Raw genomic sequence first — 17,562 nt, forward strand, 5'->3', positions numbered from 1 at the left:
TTAACATTTCTGCTACTTTGAGCTCAGTTTCAAGCCATTTCCAGTGCTAAAACCAATCAAAATCATCTCTATTTCTGTAATATGTCTTCCATTCTATCAAATGAGGCCAAGAAATCGCAAATACAACTATAAAAAAACATACGAAAAAACACTGCAAAGTTGCTGTTTTAATCGAAAAATCATGATTTCAGTTTTTTTCTCTCATTATACACAGCGTGCTGCAGGATCTGTTTTATGTGGTGCACACATACCACATAGATGTATTCTCTCATATCTAGGCCCAAATGTACCACTCACAGTTTATCAGAGTGAGCTGAGCTCATGGCGTAGATCTACGGTTTGGACACTCACCGTAAAGCCGTAGATCTACGGGACGGACCCTGAAAGGGTTAATTAGTGAATCTTTGTTGGCAAGAACCAGGTCAAGCAGATTGTTTCCTCTAGCTGGTTCTGTCACAAACCGTTTTAAAAAGCAATCCTGAACCATATCAAGAAAGTCACTAGACTCAAGATTTCCTGTCATATTGTTCCAATCAATTTGTCTAAAGTTAAAATCTCCCATTATCACAACATTTTCATATCTAGATGCCTTATGAATTTCGTCCCATAACAGCTTACTGCTCTCCCTATCAAGGTTTGGGGGCCTATAAATCACACCCACAATTAATTTGTCACATCCCTCGAGAAACTGTAGCCAAACAGATTCCGTGTTCGATGTTTCTAATCTTATATCATGTCTAAGACAACAATTTAAATTTTCTCTGACATACATCGCCACCCTTCCTGTTGACCCTATCAGTGTGGAATAGTTTATAACCCTGTATGTTGCATTCAGAAGGCATTTCTCTATCTTTCAGGTTGAACCAGGTCTCTGTTATACCAATAATATCTATATTACCTACACTTGCAAGTAATTTTAGCTCATCTATCTTATTTCTTAAGACTCCTACCATTTGCATAGCAAACCTTAAGGGAGCTAGTCACTTGTTGCCCTCAACTATCTCTCTTTGTTTGTTGATCAATTGATTTGCCATTACTAGCAACTTTATTTTGAATATTGTCTTTTAAACATATCCCTGAGGTATTGCAGTAATAACTGCTGTTTTTAACCCTAATGCTGCAGCCTGATTGTTTTCCACAAACACCCATACCTCTATAATCTACCAGTTTAAATTCCTAGACAAGTCATCAATTGTCCTCACAACTGAATTGGCTAATGCAACCACTCCATCCCCAGAGAGATGAACCCCATCCCTTGCATACATATCACGTTTGCCAAAGAATAGGTCCCAGTTATCAATGAATGGGATTGTAAGTTCCTTGCAGTACCTGTCTAGCCAGCAATTTATACCAATTGCCCTAGACATCCATTCACTGCCCACTCCCTTTCTAGGCAAGATGCTACATATGACTTGGATCCCTCCCTTAGACCTAACTACTTCTATGGCTGACCTGTACTTATCCAGCAGCTTCTCTCTCCTGCCCTTCCCAATGTCATTACCCCCAGCACTAAGACAGATAATGAGCTTGTTCCCATTACCTGCCATAATATTATCCAACCTGCTGACTATGTCACCAACACCAGCTCCAGGAAAACACACTCTCTGTCTGACCTTTCTGTCTCTATTACAAAATACACGGTCCATATATCTTACCTGAGAATCACCTATTATTAAAATATTCTTACCTTGATTTGCAGAGGAATCGGTGGTACCTTCAACCTCACTAACCACTGAAGTACACTCGTCTTGGAGTACAGAGAATCGATTTCCTACCTTCACATCTTCTCTATTAACTCTCCTCATCTTCCTTCTTCCTGAACTGTGAACCACTTGCCACTTAAAGTGGCTGCCACTATCACTGCTGGTGACCATTCCTACCTTACCACACTTCTCACACTCGCTCCCAAACTCATCTATGCGAAGTTTCAGCCTCTTATTTTCCTCCCGAAGAAGTAGAATATCCTTCTTCAACACTTGAACCCGAGATTCAAAAGCACTACAACAAGCCACGGTGCTTGGTCACAGCCCACGCTAACTCCCAAGAGCTTAGGCAGGTATGACCACACGTGACCACTGACCTCAGCGTACTCCATGTCATCAAAGTAGAATGACATGGAGAGCGTATAAATCTGTAGGGGAAGGAAGGCGGGGTAGGGGTCGTCCTCAAAAAGGTTGGGAGGAAGGGGTAAGGGAGGTTTTGTGGGAGAGGGGCTTGGACTTCCAGCAGGCGTGCATGAGCATGTTCGATAGGAGTGAATGGAGACGAATGGTATTTGGGACCTGACGATCTGTTGGAGTGTGAGCAGGGTAATATTTAGTGAAGGGATTCAGGGAAACCGGTTATTTTTATATAGCCAGACTTGAGTCCTGGAAATGGGAAGTACAATGCCTGCACTCTAAAGGAGGGGTTCGGGATATTAGCAGTTTGGAGGGATATGTTGTGTATCTTTAAACGTATATGCTTCTAAACTGTTGTGTTTTGAGCACCTCTGCAAAAACAGTGATTATGTGTGAGTGAGGTGAAAGTGTTGAATGATGATGAAAGTATTTTCTTTTTGGGTCACCCTGCCTCGGTGGGAGACGGCCGACTTGTTAAAAAAAAAATAATAATAATAATAATAAAATATTTTAATACAATGTTTGTACAGAGATGAGTGACATTTAGGTGTACATGCAGAAAGCCCCTTAACATGAAGAGCATTCTGGTTGTGCAAGACAGGTATACAATACCGACAAGATGAAAGTTAAGACACTTGTGCAACATCTGGTTATCTTTACTGTAAACGTTTCGCCATCCAGTGGCTTTATCAATACAAATTCTTGGACATAATTAGAAAACAGAAGAACTATATACAAAAGATGAGGTAATCAGTCCCTCAGCCTTGTAGTTGGTTTTTACAACCACGTTGTTGTAAACACCACCTCCAAGGCTGAGGGACTGATTACCTCTTCTTTTGTATATAGTTCTTCTGTTTTCTAATTATGTCCAAGAATTTGTATTGATAAAGCCACTGGATGGCAAAACGTTTACAGTAAAGATAACCAGATGTTGCACAAGTGTCTTAACTTTCCAGAGCATTCTGGGCAAACTTAAGACTATCTTAAGACTAAAGGCAATTACTAATTGATTGCTCATATACAGTAGTCCCTCGTTTACCGTCGTTAATCTGTTCCTGGAAGTGCGACAATTATCGAGATAGACGATTTTTGAATCAATTTTCCCCATAAGAAATAATGTAAATACAATTAATCCGTTCCTGACACCCAGAAATATTAAAACAAAAATTTTTTTTACATGAAATATATATGTAGTACATAAACAATACAATGGGACATGATGAATGAAACATTAACAGCGTAACACTTACCTTTATTGGCGATTCTTCTTAGTGTACGGAAAACTGGAGGAGGAGAGAGATTGGATTAGTTACTGTTTGGAAGGGGAATCCCCTTCCATCAACACCCAGGTACCAAGTCCTTTTCTGGGGTTACTTTTCTCTGTTTCTTAATGCCACTAGGACCAGCTTGAGAGTCACTGGAGTCCTGCCTCACAAAAAAATTGTCCAGAGAGCTATGTTTCTGGCGTCTCTTTAAAACTTCCCTAAAATAGGCCAAGACTCTGTCACTGTACAAGCTGCCGATATGGCTTGCAACATCTTTCTCAGGGTGATGTTTCTCCAAAAATCTTTCCATCCTACCCCACATTTCAAAAATCTCCTTAATTTCTGAAGAAGGCACCTTCTTCTATCTCTCTTCCTCCTCCTCTGCAGCAAGATTCTGAGCTGCGATCTTTTGCTGTTCCTGCTGAAGCTCTTGCAGCTCCTCAGCAGTTAGCTCTTCGTTGTGGTCCTCCACCAACTCTTCCACATCCTCCAAGCTCACATCCAACCCCATGGAACTCCCCAATGCCACAATAGAGTTCACAACTGACATAGGCTCATCAGCGTCAGCCCCAAACCCTTCAGATTCCCTCTTTTGGACACAATCTGGCCACAATTTTCTCCAAGCAGAGTTCAAAGTCCTGGTAGTCACTAGTAAGTAAGTAAGTAAGTAAATTTATTCAGGTATACACAATACAGTTACATAGAATTATCATACATAGCAGCATATGTGTAGAGAACCTAGGATAACCCAAAAAAGTCAGACAGAGTGACTTATTTCCATTGGGGTCCAAGCCTTACCTATAACGCTTTCATACTGTTCAATGATGTTTTTCTTAAATTCAATCATATTTCTCACCTTCTTTACCAAAGGCTTGGCACTAGGAGTTTTCTTTGGAGTCATGGTAGCTTATTTAGGACTTGCAAGCACTAAAATGAATGGAATATTATGAAATATTTCATATGAACAAGTGAGGGGACCATCGCTCACTGGTAAACAATGGCACACTGGCTGGGAAGGGAGGCCGATTATGCTCAGAGCTATGAGTACGTGTCCAGGATGAACAAGGATTAGCGAGTCAACCGACCATATGCGAGCCAATATTTGGACGAAAATAACGAGACAATTTCCAAAAAGGACAACTATCGAGCTGGACGATTATCGAGGGACCACTGTATATTGTCTCTAAGTGGTGGTAACAATAAAACAATTTTTTCTTTATCTTTCAACACACTGGCCACATCCCACTGACACAGGGCAGCCCAAAAGGAAAAACTAAAGTTCCTCCTTTTAAATTTAGTAATATATACAGGAGAAGGGGTTACTAGCCCCTTGCTCTCGGCATTTTAGTGGCCTCTTACGATACGCATGGCTTACGGAGGAAGAATTCTGTACCACTTCCCCATGGAGAATAAACACTTTTATCGAGTTTGTTTCAAGGATTACAGGTTGGCTCATCATTACAGGTAATGAGGTTTCCAGCATAATAGCATGTTTTGAAGACATTCAATATATTTAATGGTTGTGAGGTTACAGATTATGAGAATGAGAATACTATATTGTTTTCCAGTGAGAATATGAAAATATACTTTTTATTATGTTTAGCTGATGTTGGGCTATGTTACTGAGAGAAGCTGTTTTTTATGGTAGTTTTGAAGATGCTGGCTGAGACAATGGCTCTAGAGATTTCCAGCAGAGGGGTTCCAGATTTTGGGCCACTTTGGCCACACATGGGGTATGCTGTGTCTATGAGTTCTGTGGCAACTATCAGGAAAGTGAGGAAATGGTATGGTGATACTGACAAGATGTGGAAAAAGACACTTATGTACAGTTCAGGACATTTATTAGAGGAAACGTTTCGCCACGAGTGGCTTCTTCAGTCCTAATGCAGAGAAAACTAAGAAAACATATATATATAGTGGCAGGAGTCAGGTGAGGTGACCCGTGGGTAGAGGTGGTAGTAGTAGTAGTGGAACTAGCATCACCTCCTTAGTTCCACTACTACTACTACTACTACCACCTCTACCCACGCGTCACCTCACCTGACTCCTGCCACTATACATATACGTTTTCTTAGTTTTCTCTGTATTAGGACTGAAGAAGCCACTCGTGGCGAAACGTTTCCTCTAATAAATGTCCTGAACTGTACATAAGTGTCTTTTTCCATATCAGGAAAGTGTTTCAGGTCAGGACTGATATTCGAGTTTATTGTCCTGTATATATTGTATGCACAGTAGAAAGACTGAATGTTACATATATTAAGTAGGTTTAGGCTTTTGAAAGTTAAGGAGCACGTTGCCTGGCAGTAGAAAGAGTGAGCTTTCGTACTGCTGCTTTTTGTTGAGTTATTAATGGCTTAAGGTGATTGGCTGTATTGGATCCCCAAGCATCAACAGCATAGGTCAGGTAGGGACTGATTAGAGAGTAGTATAACATGAGTATGGCTGTTGGAGTTATGTAGTAATGTATCTTGGAGAGGATACCACCTGCTTTGGAAACTTTTTTTTTTGTAATGTTTTGGATTATGTTTAGTCATAGGAGTACTGCTAATCATAATGTTTAGTTGAACATTACTTGCTCTGCTCCCAAACATAATGTAGGTCTTGTCAGTGTTAAGTGTGAGTTTACTGGGAGTCATCCAGGTTGATATTTTTAAGAGCTCTTCATTATCAGTGTTGTTCAGGGATGCTAGATGTAGATTTGGATGGGAGATGACAAATGCTGAGTCATCAGTTAAGAAAATATGTCTAAGTTGCTGTGAACCATTAGGAAGTTGTTTAAGTTGCTGTAAACTGTTAGGATGGTTGTTTAAGTTTCTGTGAATCATTAGGAAGGTCATTTAAGTTGTTGTGAATCATTAGGAAGGTCACTGATGGTAATAAGAAATAATAGAGGGCCCAAGACACTGCCCTGTGGCACTCCTGTGTTAAATTGATGTGGTTGCTGCAAAACAGTCACTGATGATCACATATTGATGTCAGTCACTGACTGTATAAGAGATACTGATGTCAGTCACTGGCTGTATGAGAGACACTGATGTCAGTCACTGACTGTATGAGAGACATCTCATCCCATAATGTTGAAACATGAGCAGCAGCATACTATGATCTAAAAGTGTGTACATCATGTGCACATGACTGCCACACATGCTAACATGCACTACCAACATGCTGACATTAGTGTGAACATTTTTACCTCATCTTCTGATGGCTAAACCAGAGAATATGCTTAGCTGAGAAGAGACCAGATTAACTCAGCTTAAATCTAGCTAGGTTACGTCAGCTTAATTCATCTTAAATCTGAATAGGTTAGATAAGTTTAACCCATCTTAAATCTGGCTAAGTTATGTCAGCCTAATTCATCTTAAATCTGGCTATGTTACGTCAGCCTAATTCATCTTAAATCTGGCTACATTATGTAGCTTAATTCATCTTACATCTGGCTAGGTTAGATCAAGTTAATTAAGCTTAAATCAGGTTTTAAAATCCTTATATAAATAGTACTGACACAATAGTAAGCCTAGGGTACACTTATCTTAGGATACAACTAACAGATCTAGAATAAACTTATCCTAGAACACAATATAGTCAGCAGGCATAGGATACACTGAGCCTAAGATATATATTAAAATCAGTGATCCTAGGATGTGTAAATCCTAGCATAGTGATCCTAATACAGTGTTCCTAGTATAAAGTGACCCTGGTACAATGACTAAGATAGTGGCCCTAATATACAGTGATCCTAGTATCGTGGCCCTAGTTTACAATGATCCTTGTTTGGTGACCCTAGTATACAGTGATCCTAATATAGTGACCTTAGTATGCAGTGATTCTAGTATACGGTGACTCTAGTATATAGTAACCCAAGCATACTGTGAGGTTAGCATAGCATATGGTAACCCTGGTATAGTGACCCTGGTACACCATAACCCTAGCAATGGTGAGTTTAGTATACAGTAACCTACTATATAGTGACCCTAGTAGAGTAACTCTGGTATACAGTGATCCTAGTATACAATGAGCCTAGCATACAGTGACTAGTATACAGAAACTAGTATACAGTGAGCTTAGCATACAGTAAGCCTAGCATACAGTGAACCTAGTATAGTGACTAGTATACAGTAAGCCTAGCATACAGTGAACCTATTATACAGTGACTAGTATACAGTGAGCCTAGCATACAGTGAACCTATTATACAGTGACTAGTATACAGAAGCCTGGTATACAGTGACCCTAGAATACAATAAGCCTAGTATACAGTAACCTTGGTATATAGTGATCCTAGAATATAGTGAGCCTAGTATACAGTGAGCCTTGTATACAGTAACCCTGGTATATAGTGATCCTAGAATAGAGAGAGCCTAGTATACAATAACCCTGGTATAGTGACCTTAGTATACAGTAACCCTGGTATAGTGACCCTAGTATACAGTAACCCTGGTATAGTGACCCTAGTATACAGTAACCCTGGTATAGTGAGCCTAGTATACAGTGACCCTAGTATACAGTGAGCCTAGCATACAGTGACCTTGGTATAGTGAGCCTAGTATACAGTGAGCCTAGCATACAGTAACCCTGGTATAGTGACCCTAGTATACAGTGAGCCTAGTATACAGTGAACCTAGTATACAATGAGCCTAGCATACAGTAACCCTGGTATAGTGAGCCTAGTATACAGTGAACCTAGTATACAATAACCCTGATATAGTGAGCCTAGTATACAGTGAGCCTAGAATACAGTAACCCTGGTATAATGAGCCTAGTATACAGTGAGCCTTACATACAGTAACCCTGGTATAGTGACCCTAGTATACAGTAAGCCTAGTATACAGTAAGCCCAGTATACAGTGAGCCCAGTATACAGTGAGCCTAGTATACAGTGAGCCGAGCATTCAGTAACCCTGGTATAGTGAGCCTGGTATACTGTGAGCCTAGTACACAGTGAGCCCAGTATAGTGAGCCTATCATACAGTAATCCTGGTATAGTGACCCCTAGAATACAGTAATCCTAGTAAAGAGTAAGGATAGACTAAGGTTAGTACATACCTGAACAACAACGGTACAATCAGAAGGTCCCAGTGAGGCCACTACTGACTCGTAAGTACTGGACAGTTTGTCATCAATAACTTGACAACCCTGGACATCAATCACTGCTAACACTGGACGATGATCACTCTGCTTCAACTCTGCACACCCATAGTGAACAATACGACCTGTGGATGTACATATGTTGTACAGTGTGTGAACATGTTCAATACACATGTAGTGGATGTAGGGGACCGTGAGGAGTGAAGATGTGGCAGGGCTAGGAGCTGTGACTTGACCCCTACAATAACAAATAGGTGAGTACATACACACACAATTCCTTTGTATAAAGGCAAAGGGGACAAAAGAGAGTGTAAGAATTATAGGGTGTAAGCCTGTTGAGCATACCTGGGTAAAGTGTATGGTGGAGTTATTATTGAAAGAATTAAGAGAAGATGGAGAGCTGGATTGCAGATGAACAAGGCTTTAGGAAGGGTAGAGGATGTGTTGACCAAATGTTTACAGTGAAACAGAGAGGTGAACAGTATTTAGATAAGGGTACAGAGGTTTTTTGTTGCATTTATGGATTTAGAAAATGCTTGTGAATGGGTAGATAGGAGAGCAATGGGGCAGATGTGAAAAAAGTGAAATTGCAAGATCTTTTGTTATTTCTTATAGTATTACCAAGGAATACTAAAAATAAGAGGACAACAAAAGACTTATAAGGATGACATATGACCTTACACATGACCCCACACACGATCTCACACACAACACGAGCATGGGAGTGTAGTGAATATTTGGTCAGGTCATGTGTCAAGTACAATTTAAGAGTGCCATATCATAGTCTAAATTCCTCACAGATTCTATTTATTATGCAAGAATCTAACTTATACAACCTAAAACTTATATTCATGTTGAAATCAATACAGTGGTACCCCAAGTTTCGTACAGCTCCCAACTCAAACAATTATGTAAGTACAGTGGACCCCCGCATAACGATGGCATCACATAGCGATTATTTCGCATACCGCTTACTTTAATCGCAAAATTTTTGCCGCGCATACCGATTAAAAACCCGCTCACCGATTTTCGTCCGAGACGCGTCCAATGTGCGCCCTCACCCAGCCTCACATGTGCCGCCCGTGCCATTGTTTACCAGGCAGCCTCCGCGCTAACATCCAAGCATACACTCGGAATATTTCGTATTATTACAGTGTTTTCGGTGGTGTTTCTGGAAAATAAGTGACCATGGGCCCCAAGAAAGCTTCTAGTGCCAACCCTGTGGTAAAAAGGGTGAGAATTAGTATGGAAATTAAGAAAGATTTTGAAGGGTTTGGGGCTAACCCTGAGAAGCCTATGCCAGTTGTGGAATCCATTGTGCCTACTTCAAAGATTAAGGAAATGTGTGCACAGTGGGTTGAACTGCAAACCTTTATGGATGAAAATCACCCTGACACAGCTGTTGCAAGCCGTGCTGGTGACTATTTCAATGACAATGTTGTGGCCCATTTTAGACAAATCGTAAAGGAACGGGAGGTACAGAGCTCTATGGACAGATTTGTTGTGCGACAGAGGTCCAGTGACTCTCAAGCTGGTCCTAGTGGCATTAAAAGAAGAAGGGAAGTAACCCCGGAAAAGGACTTGCTACCTCAAGTCCTAATGGAAGGGGATTCCCCTTCTAAACAGTAAGAAGATAATGCTCTCCCCTCCTCCCATCCCATCAATCATCACCAGATCTTCAATAAAAGTAAGTGTCTTGTAAGTGTGCATGCCTTTTTCAGTTTGTGTGTATTAAAATTAACATTTCATGTGGTAAAAAATTTTTTTTTTCATACTTTTGGGTGTCTTGCACGGATTAATTTTATTTCCATTATTTCTTATGGGGAAAATTCATTCACATAACGATTATTTCGCATAACAATTACCCCTCTTGCACGGATTAAAATCGTTAACCGGGGGTCCACTGTATATTATTGTAAGTGCTTTTGTAAATGCATTTTTTGGGGTCTGAAATGGACTAATCTAATTTACATTATTCCCTATGGGAACAAATTTGTTTGGTAACGGCACTCGAACAGCCATCTGGAATGAATTATGGCCGAAACTTGGAATACCACTGTAACACTTTTTTTTTAATGAAGCATGATTTGATTCCGCTTCTCTCAACCATAGACCTGCTTGATACATCTTTCTCAGCCTTTTGAAAATCAATTGGATGGTTAACCCTTTGACTGTTCTGGTCATATATATACGTCTTACGAGCCAGTGTTTTGGACGTATATGTACTCAATAATTCTAGCGGCTTCAAATCAAGCAGGAGAAAGCTGGTAGGCCCACATGTGAGAGAATGGGTCTGTGTGGTCAGTGTGCACCACATAAAAACAAATCCTGCAGCACGCAGTGCATAATGAGAGAAAAAAACTGACCGCTTTTGTGGATTAAAATGCCGACTTTGAGGTGTATTTTCGTATAATATTTATCGTTGTATTCTCGTTTTCATGGTCTCGCATGATAAAATGGAAAACACATTGCAGAAATAGAGATGATTTTGATTAGTTTCACGATGAAAACGACCTTGAAATTGAGCTCAAAGTAGCGGAAATGTTCGATTTTTACCAATGTTCAGGAGTAAGCAAATCACACCCCATGTCCAATACACGTCAATTGGGGAGTCTAATATTCTTTCACTGGTGCACTGATATTATTTATACCATTTTTACAATAATGCAGTAGTCTGCATAACAGTAAATTTTGCATGAATTAAAAATAAAAATAGAAAGCAATAGTAATATAAAAGGGGCCTAGAGACATGACTAATGAACAGAAGATATGTTATTTTAGTGCCAAGAATTTCTACATTGTTTATTCTGGACCATATTTTGAAATTGGCATCTTTTTTAATTTGCGTGAAATTGGCCAAATTGCCAATTTCTGACCACTTTATTGGGTAGTTTACATCGGTAAATGGGCGGTTTCTTGTACTCAACTGATAGAAAAAATGGAGTTCTAAAGAAATAGCTATGAGTTTGGTCAACTGGAACACAGAATTGGCCAAAAACAGGGCTCAAAGTCGGCGAAATTGCTGATGCATATGTGTCGCCGAGAGCGCTAACTTCACGGGAGCATAATTTCGTGAGTTTTCGACTAAATTTTGTACTTTTGGTGCCATTACCATCGGGAAAAGATTCTCTATCATTTTATAAGAAAAAATAATTTTTTCTCCTCAAAAAATTTTGCGACAGAATGACAGTTTCAGAAAGGGGCTTGCGACAGTTAAAGGGTTAAAATCTCTCACATGAATAAATAGAGCATTATACGTAATCTTATCCAGTTCTAATGCTGTACAGTGGACCCCCGGTTCACGAAGCCATCGGTATCCGATAAATCCAGTATCCGAAGCATTATAGCGCAAAAAATTTGCCTCGGTTCCCGTTACAAAACCCGGTATGCGATACGATTCTTACGAGACGTGTCCAGTGTTTACAAGCCAGCCAGTGTGCGCGCATCTAAGGATACATTTGGTACATTCTATATTATCCATATTATCAGTGTTTTTGGTGCTTGTTTCTGCAAAGTAAGTCACCATGGGCCCCAAGAAAGCTTCTAGTGCCAACCCATCGAGACCAAGAGTGCTAATGACTATTGAAATTAAGGAAATGTGTGCAAAGTGGCTTGAAGTGCAAACCTTTTTGATGAAAATCACCCTGACACAGCTACTGCAAGCCGTGTTGGCAACCTGTACACTGACAATGTTGTGAACCACTTTAGGAAAGTCATAAAGGAAAGAGAGGTACAGGCCTCTATGGACAGATATGTTGTGCGACAGAAGTCCAGTGACTCTCAAGCTGGTCCTAGTGGCATTAAAAGAAGAAGGGAAGTAACCCCGGAAAAGGACTTGCTACCTCAAGTCATAATGGAGGGGGATTCCCCTTCTAAACATTAAAAACTTCAACACTCTCCCCTCCTCCCATCCCATCAATTATCACCAGATCTTCATTAAAGGTAAGTGTCAATTATTCTATTGTGATTATTCTATTGTTATTATTGTTATTGTAATTATTATATTGCATTAATCTTAATATATCATGTGGTAAAAGTTTTTTTTTTCATACTTTTGGGTGTCTTGCACGGATTAATTTGATTTCCATTATTTCCTATGGGGAAAATTGATTCGCTTTCCGATAATTTTGGTTTACGATGAGCTCTCAGGAATGGATTAATATCGTGAACCGGAGGTCCACTGTATTTATGTTGTTGTAATCTTAGTTAAAGGCATTTTCCAGTTTGACTGTAATAAATTTCACTGTATTTTTGACAAGGAATCCTGTAGGCAGAGCCACACCATTTTTCGGATAATTCTAAATAAAAATTTTTTTTTTTTACTCTATCAAGATTGTTAAATACAACTTTGATTTTGAAATTCTACAGTAGAGAATGTATATCACAAAGGTTTTCATACCTCGAGAGGGTTTCAGGAATCAATGCCCCCATGGCCTGGTCTGTGACCACGCCTCATGGTATGGAAGACCCAACATATTCTTGGGTGAACATATTTGTCCTTTATTGAACTGTAAAATGTATTTTTGGCAATGATAAAGATGGACCGGTGCTCATGAATTTTTTAATCACTTCATCTTTGCCTTTTAGTAGTTGTTTTATTATTTTTAATTTACTTTTAACTGAATCTCCAAGATACTTCCTGGAGTATACCTGGAGGGAGTTTCAGGGGTCAACGCCCCTGGGCGCTGGTCTGAGATCAGACCTCGTGGTGGATCAGGGCCTGATCAACCAGGTTGCTACTTCTGGCCGCGTGCGAACCAACGTACAAACCACAGCCCGGCGATCAGGTACTGACTTTAGGTGCCTGTCCAGCTCCTTCTTGATGACAGCCAGGGGTCTACTGGTAATCACCTTATGTATGCTGGGAGGCAGTTGAACAGTCTTGGGCCATTGACACTTATTGTGTTCTCTTAGTGTACTTGTGGCACCCTACCTTTTCATTGAGAAGAAATTGCATTTCCTACCAAGTCTTTTGCTGTCATAGGGAGTGATTTTCGTATGCAGATTTGGGACAAGTCCCTCTAGGATTTTCCAAGTGTACGTATTGTGTATTTTTATACGTACATACTTCTAAACTGTTGTATTCTGAGCACCTCTGCAAAAACAGTGATTATGTGTGAGTGAGGTGAAAGTGTTGAATGATGATGAAAGTATTTTCTTTTTGGGGATTTTCTTTATTTTTGGGTCACCCTGCCTCGGTGGGAGACGGCCGACCTGTTAAAAAAAAAAAAATACAGTGGTCCCTCAATAATCATCCATAATCCGTTCCTGGAAGTGGGACTATTATCGAAATGGGCGATTTACGAATCAATTTTCACCATAAGAAATAATGTAAATTCAATTAATCCGTTCCTGACACCCAGAAGTATTAAAACAAAAAATTTTTTTACATGAAATATAGATGTAGTACATAAACAATACAGTGGCACATGATGAATTAAACATTAACAGAATAACACTTACCTTTATTGGCGATTCTTCTTTGTGTATGGAAGACTGGAGAAGGAGACTGGTTGGATGAATTATTGTTTGGAAGGGGAATCCCCTTCCATCAACACCTCGGGTTCCAATTGCTTTTCTGGGGTTACTTCTCTTCTCTGTTTCTTAATGCCACTAGGACCACCTTGAGAGTCACTGGAGTCCTGTCTCGCAAAAAAACTGTCCAGAGAGCTCTGTTTCTGGCGTCTCTTTAAAACTTCCCTAAAATGGGCCAAGACTCTGTCACTGTACAAGTTGCCGATATGGCTTGCAACATCCTTCTCTGGGTGATGTTTCTCCATAAATCTTTCCATCCTACTCCACATTTCAAAAATCTCCTTAATTTCTGAAGAAGGCACCTTCCTCCATCTCTCTTCCTCCTCCTCTGCAGCAAGATTCAGAGCTGCGATCTATTGCTGTTCCTGCTGAAGCTCTTGCAGCTCCTCAGTGGTTAGCTCTTCATTTTGGTCCTCCACCAACTCTTCCACATCCTCCAAACTCACATCCAACCCCATGGAAGTCCCCAGTGCCACAATGGATTTAACAACTGACATAGGCTCATCAGGGTCAGCCCCAAACCCTTCAAAATCCCTCTTCTGGACACAATCTGGCCACAATTTTCTCCAAGCAGAGTTCAAAGTCCTGGTAGTCACTCCCTCCCAAGCCTTACCTATAAGGCTTACGCAATGGAGAATACTGAAATGTTCTTTCCAAAAATCTCGTAGGGTCAAGTGAGTGTCTGAGGTCACATTCAAGCACCTTTCAAACATTGCTTTGGTGTAGAGTTTTTTAAAGTTTGCAATGACCTGCTGGTCCATGCGCTGGAGGAGAGGAGTGGTATTCGGGGGCAAGAGCTTTACTGTGATGAACCCAAACTCCTTCAGAATTAGGTCATCCAAGTTTGGAGGATGAGCAGGTGCATTGTCCATTACTAGCAGGCACTTGAGATCCAATTTCTTTTCCAGGAGATACTTCTTCACACTAGGGCCAAACACTTCATTGAACCACTCGACGAAAATTTCCCTCGTGACCCATGCCTTACTATTAGATTTCCAAAAAACACACAATTTACTCTTCATAACATTGTTTTTCCTGGACACTCTGGGATTTTCAGAATGGTACACTAGTAATGGCTTCACTTTGAAATCCCCACTAGCATTAGCACAGAACATTAGCGTCAGCCTGTCTTTCATAGGCTTGTGTCCTGGCATTGCCTTTTCCTCTTGTGTAATGAAGGTCCTCTTTGGCATTTTCTTCCAAAAGAGGCCTGTTTTGTCACAATTGAACACTTGTTCAGGTTTCAGTCCTTCAGCCTCTATGTACTCCTGGAATTCATGTACATATTTTTCAGCCGCCTTGTGGTCCGAACTGGCAGCCTCACCATGCCTTACCACACTGTGTATGCCAATACGCTTCTTAAATCTCTCAAACCAGCCTTTGCTGGCCTTAAATTCACTCACATCACCACTAGTTGCAGGCAATTTCTTTACCAAATCGTCATGCAACTGCCTAGCCTTTTCACAAATAAGCGACGTCATAAGACTATCTCCTGCTAATTGTTTCTCATTTATCCACACCAATAATAACTTCTCAACATCTTCAAGTACTGATGATCTCATTTTTTTTTTATCACACTGGCCGATTCCCACCAAGGCAGGGTGGCCCGAAAAAGAAAAACTTTCACCATCATTCACTCCATCACTGTCTTGCCAGAAGGGTGCTCTACACTACAGTTTTTAAACTGCAACATTAACACCCCTCCTTCAGAGTGCAGGCACTGTACTTCCCATCTCCAGGACTCAAGTCCGGCCTGCCGGTTTCCCTAAATCCCTTCATAAATGTTACTTTGCTCACACTCCAACAGCACGTCAAGTGTTAAAAACCATTCGTCTCCATTCACTCCTATCAAATACGCTCACGCACGCCTTTTGGAAGTCCAAGCCCCTCGCACACAAAACCTCCTTTACCCCCTGCCTCCAACCTTTCCTAGGCTGACCCCTACCCCGCCTTCCTTCCACTACTGACTGATACACTCTTGAAGTCATTCTGTTTCGCTCCATTCTCTCTACATGTCCGAACCACCTCAACAACCCTTCCTCAGCCCTCTGGACAACAGTTTTGGTAATCCCGCACCTCCTCCTAACTTCCAAACTACGAATTCTCTGCATTATATTCACACCACACATTGCCCTCAGACATGACATCTCCACTGCCTCCAGCCTTCTCCTTGCTGCAACATTCATCACCCATGCTTCACACCCATATAAGAGTGTTGGTAAAACTATACTCTCATACATTCCCGTCTTTGCCTCCAAGGACAAAGTTCTTTGTCTCCACAGACTCCTAAGTGCACCACTCACCCTTTTCCCCTCATCAATTCTATGATTCACCTCATCCTTCATAGACCCATCCGCTGACACGTCCACTCCCAAATATCTGAATACATTCACCTCCTCCATACTCTCTCCCTCCAATCTGATATCCAATCTTTCATCACCTAATATTTTTGTTATCCTCATAACCTTACTCTTTCCTGTATTCACTTTTAATTTTCTTCTTTTGCACACCCTACCAAATTCATCCACCAATCTCTGCAACTTCTCTTCAGAATCTCCCAAGAGCAGTGTCATCAGCAAAGAGCAACTGTGACAACTCCCACTTTATGTGTGATTCTTTATCTTTTAACTCCACGCCTCTTGTCAAGACCCTCGCATTTACTTCTCTTACAACCCCATCTATAAATATATTAAACAACCACCATACACTTGGAACACCATACACTTGCAACATCTGCCACATTGCCCCCCTATCCACCCTGTCATACGCCTTTTCCAAATCCATAAATGCCACAAAGACCTCTTTGGCCTTATCTAAATACTGTTCACTTATATGTTTCACTGTAAACACCTGGTCCACACACCCCCCACCTTTCCTAAAGCCTCCTTGTTCATCTGCTATCCTATTCTCCGTCTTATAAATTGAAAGAATTAAGAGTAAGACGGAGAATAGGATAGCAGATGAACAAGGAGGCTTTAAGAAAGGTAGGGGGGTGTGTGGACCAGGCGTTTACAGTGAAACATATAAGTGAACAGTATTTAGATAAGGCTAAAGAGGTCTTTGTGGCATTCATGGATTTGGAAAAGGTGTATGACAGGGTGGATAGGGGGGCAATGTGGCAGATGTTGCAAGTGTATGGTGTAGGAGGTAGGTTACTGAAAGCAGTGAAGAGTTTTTACGAGGATAGTGAGGCTCAAATTAGAGTATGTAGGAAAGAGGGAAATTTTTTCCCAGTAAAAGTAGGCCTTAGACAAGGATGTGTGATGTCACCATGGTTGTTTAATATATTTATAGATGGGGTTGTAAGAGAAGTAAATGCGAGGGTCTTGGCAAGAGGCGTGGAGTTAAAAGATAAAGAATCACACACAAAGTGAGAGTTGTCACAGTTGCTCTTTGCTGATGACACTGTGCTCTTGGGAGATTCTGAAGAGAAGTTGCAGAGATTGGTGGATGAATTTGGTAGGGTGTGCAAAAGAAGAAAATTAAAGGTGAATACAGGAAAGAGTAAGGTTATGAGGATAACAAAAAGATTAGGTGATGAAAGATTGGATATCAG

General features: G+C 40.7%; 1 protein-coding gene across 4 annotated transcripts in view; it reads right to left on the reverse strand.

Annotated features, from left to right (window-relative positions):
- The window catches only part of Synj (synaptojanin), a 184,761-nt gene that overhangs the window by 26,291 nt on the left and 140,908 nt on the right, over window positions 1-17,562 (reverse strand). For 3 of the 4 annotated variants that reach the window (XM_070095294.1, XM_070095296.1, XM_070095293.1), the window contains 2 exons: window positions 8,430-8,596; window positions 6,579-6,593 (listed from right to left, as the gene is read on the reverse strand). In XM_070095294.1, coding sequence (XP_069951395.1) covers window positions 6,579-6,593; window positions 8,430-8,596 — 182 coding nt within the window. The remainder of the gene's footprint in view (window positions 1-6,578; window positions 6,594-8,429; window positions 8,597-17,562) is intronic. The other variant, XM_070095295.1, reaches the window with a different exon arrangement.

This window comes from Cherax quadricarinatus, chromosome 49 (genome assembly GCF_038502225.1).
Source record: "Cherax quadricarinatus isolate ZL_2023a chromosome 49, ASM3850222v1, whole genome shotgun sequence".
Lineage (NCBI taxonomy): Eukaryota > Metazoa > Arthropoda > Malacostraca > Decapoda > Parastacidae > Cherax > Cherax quadricarinatus.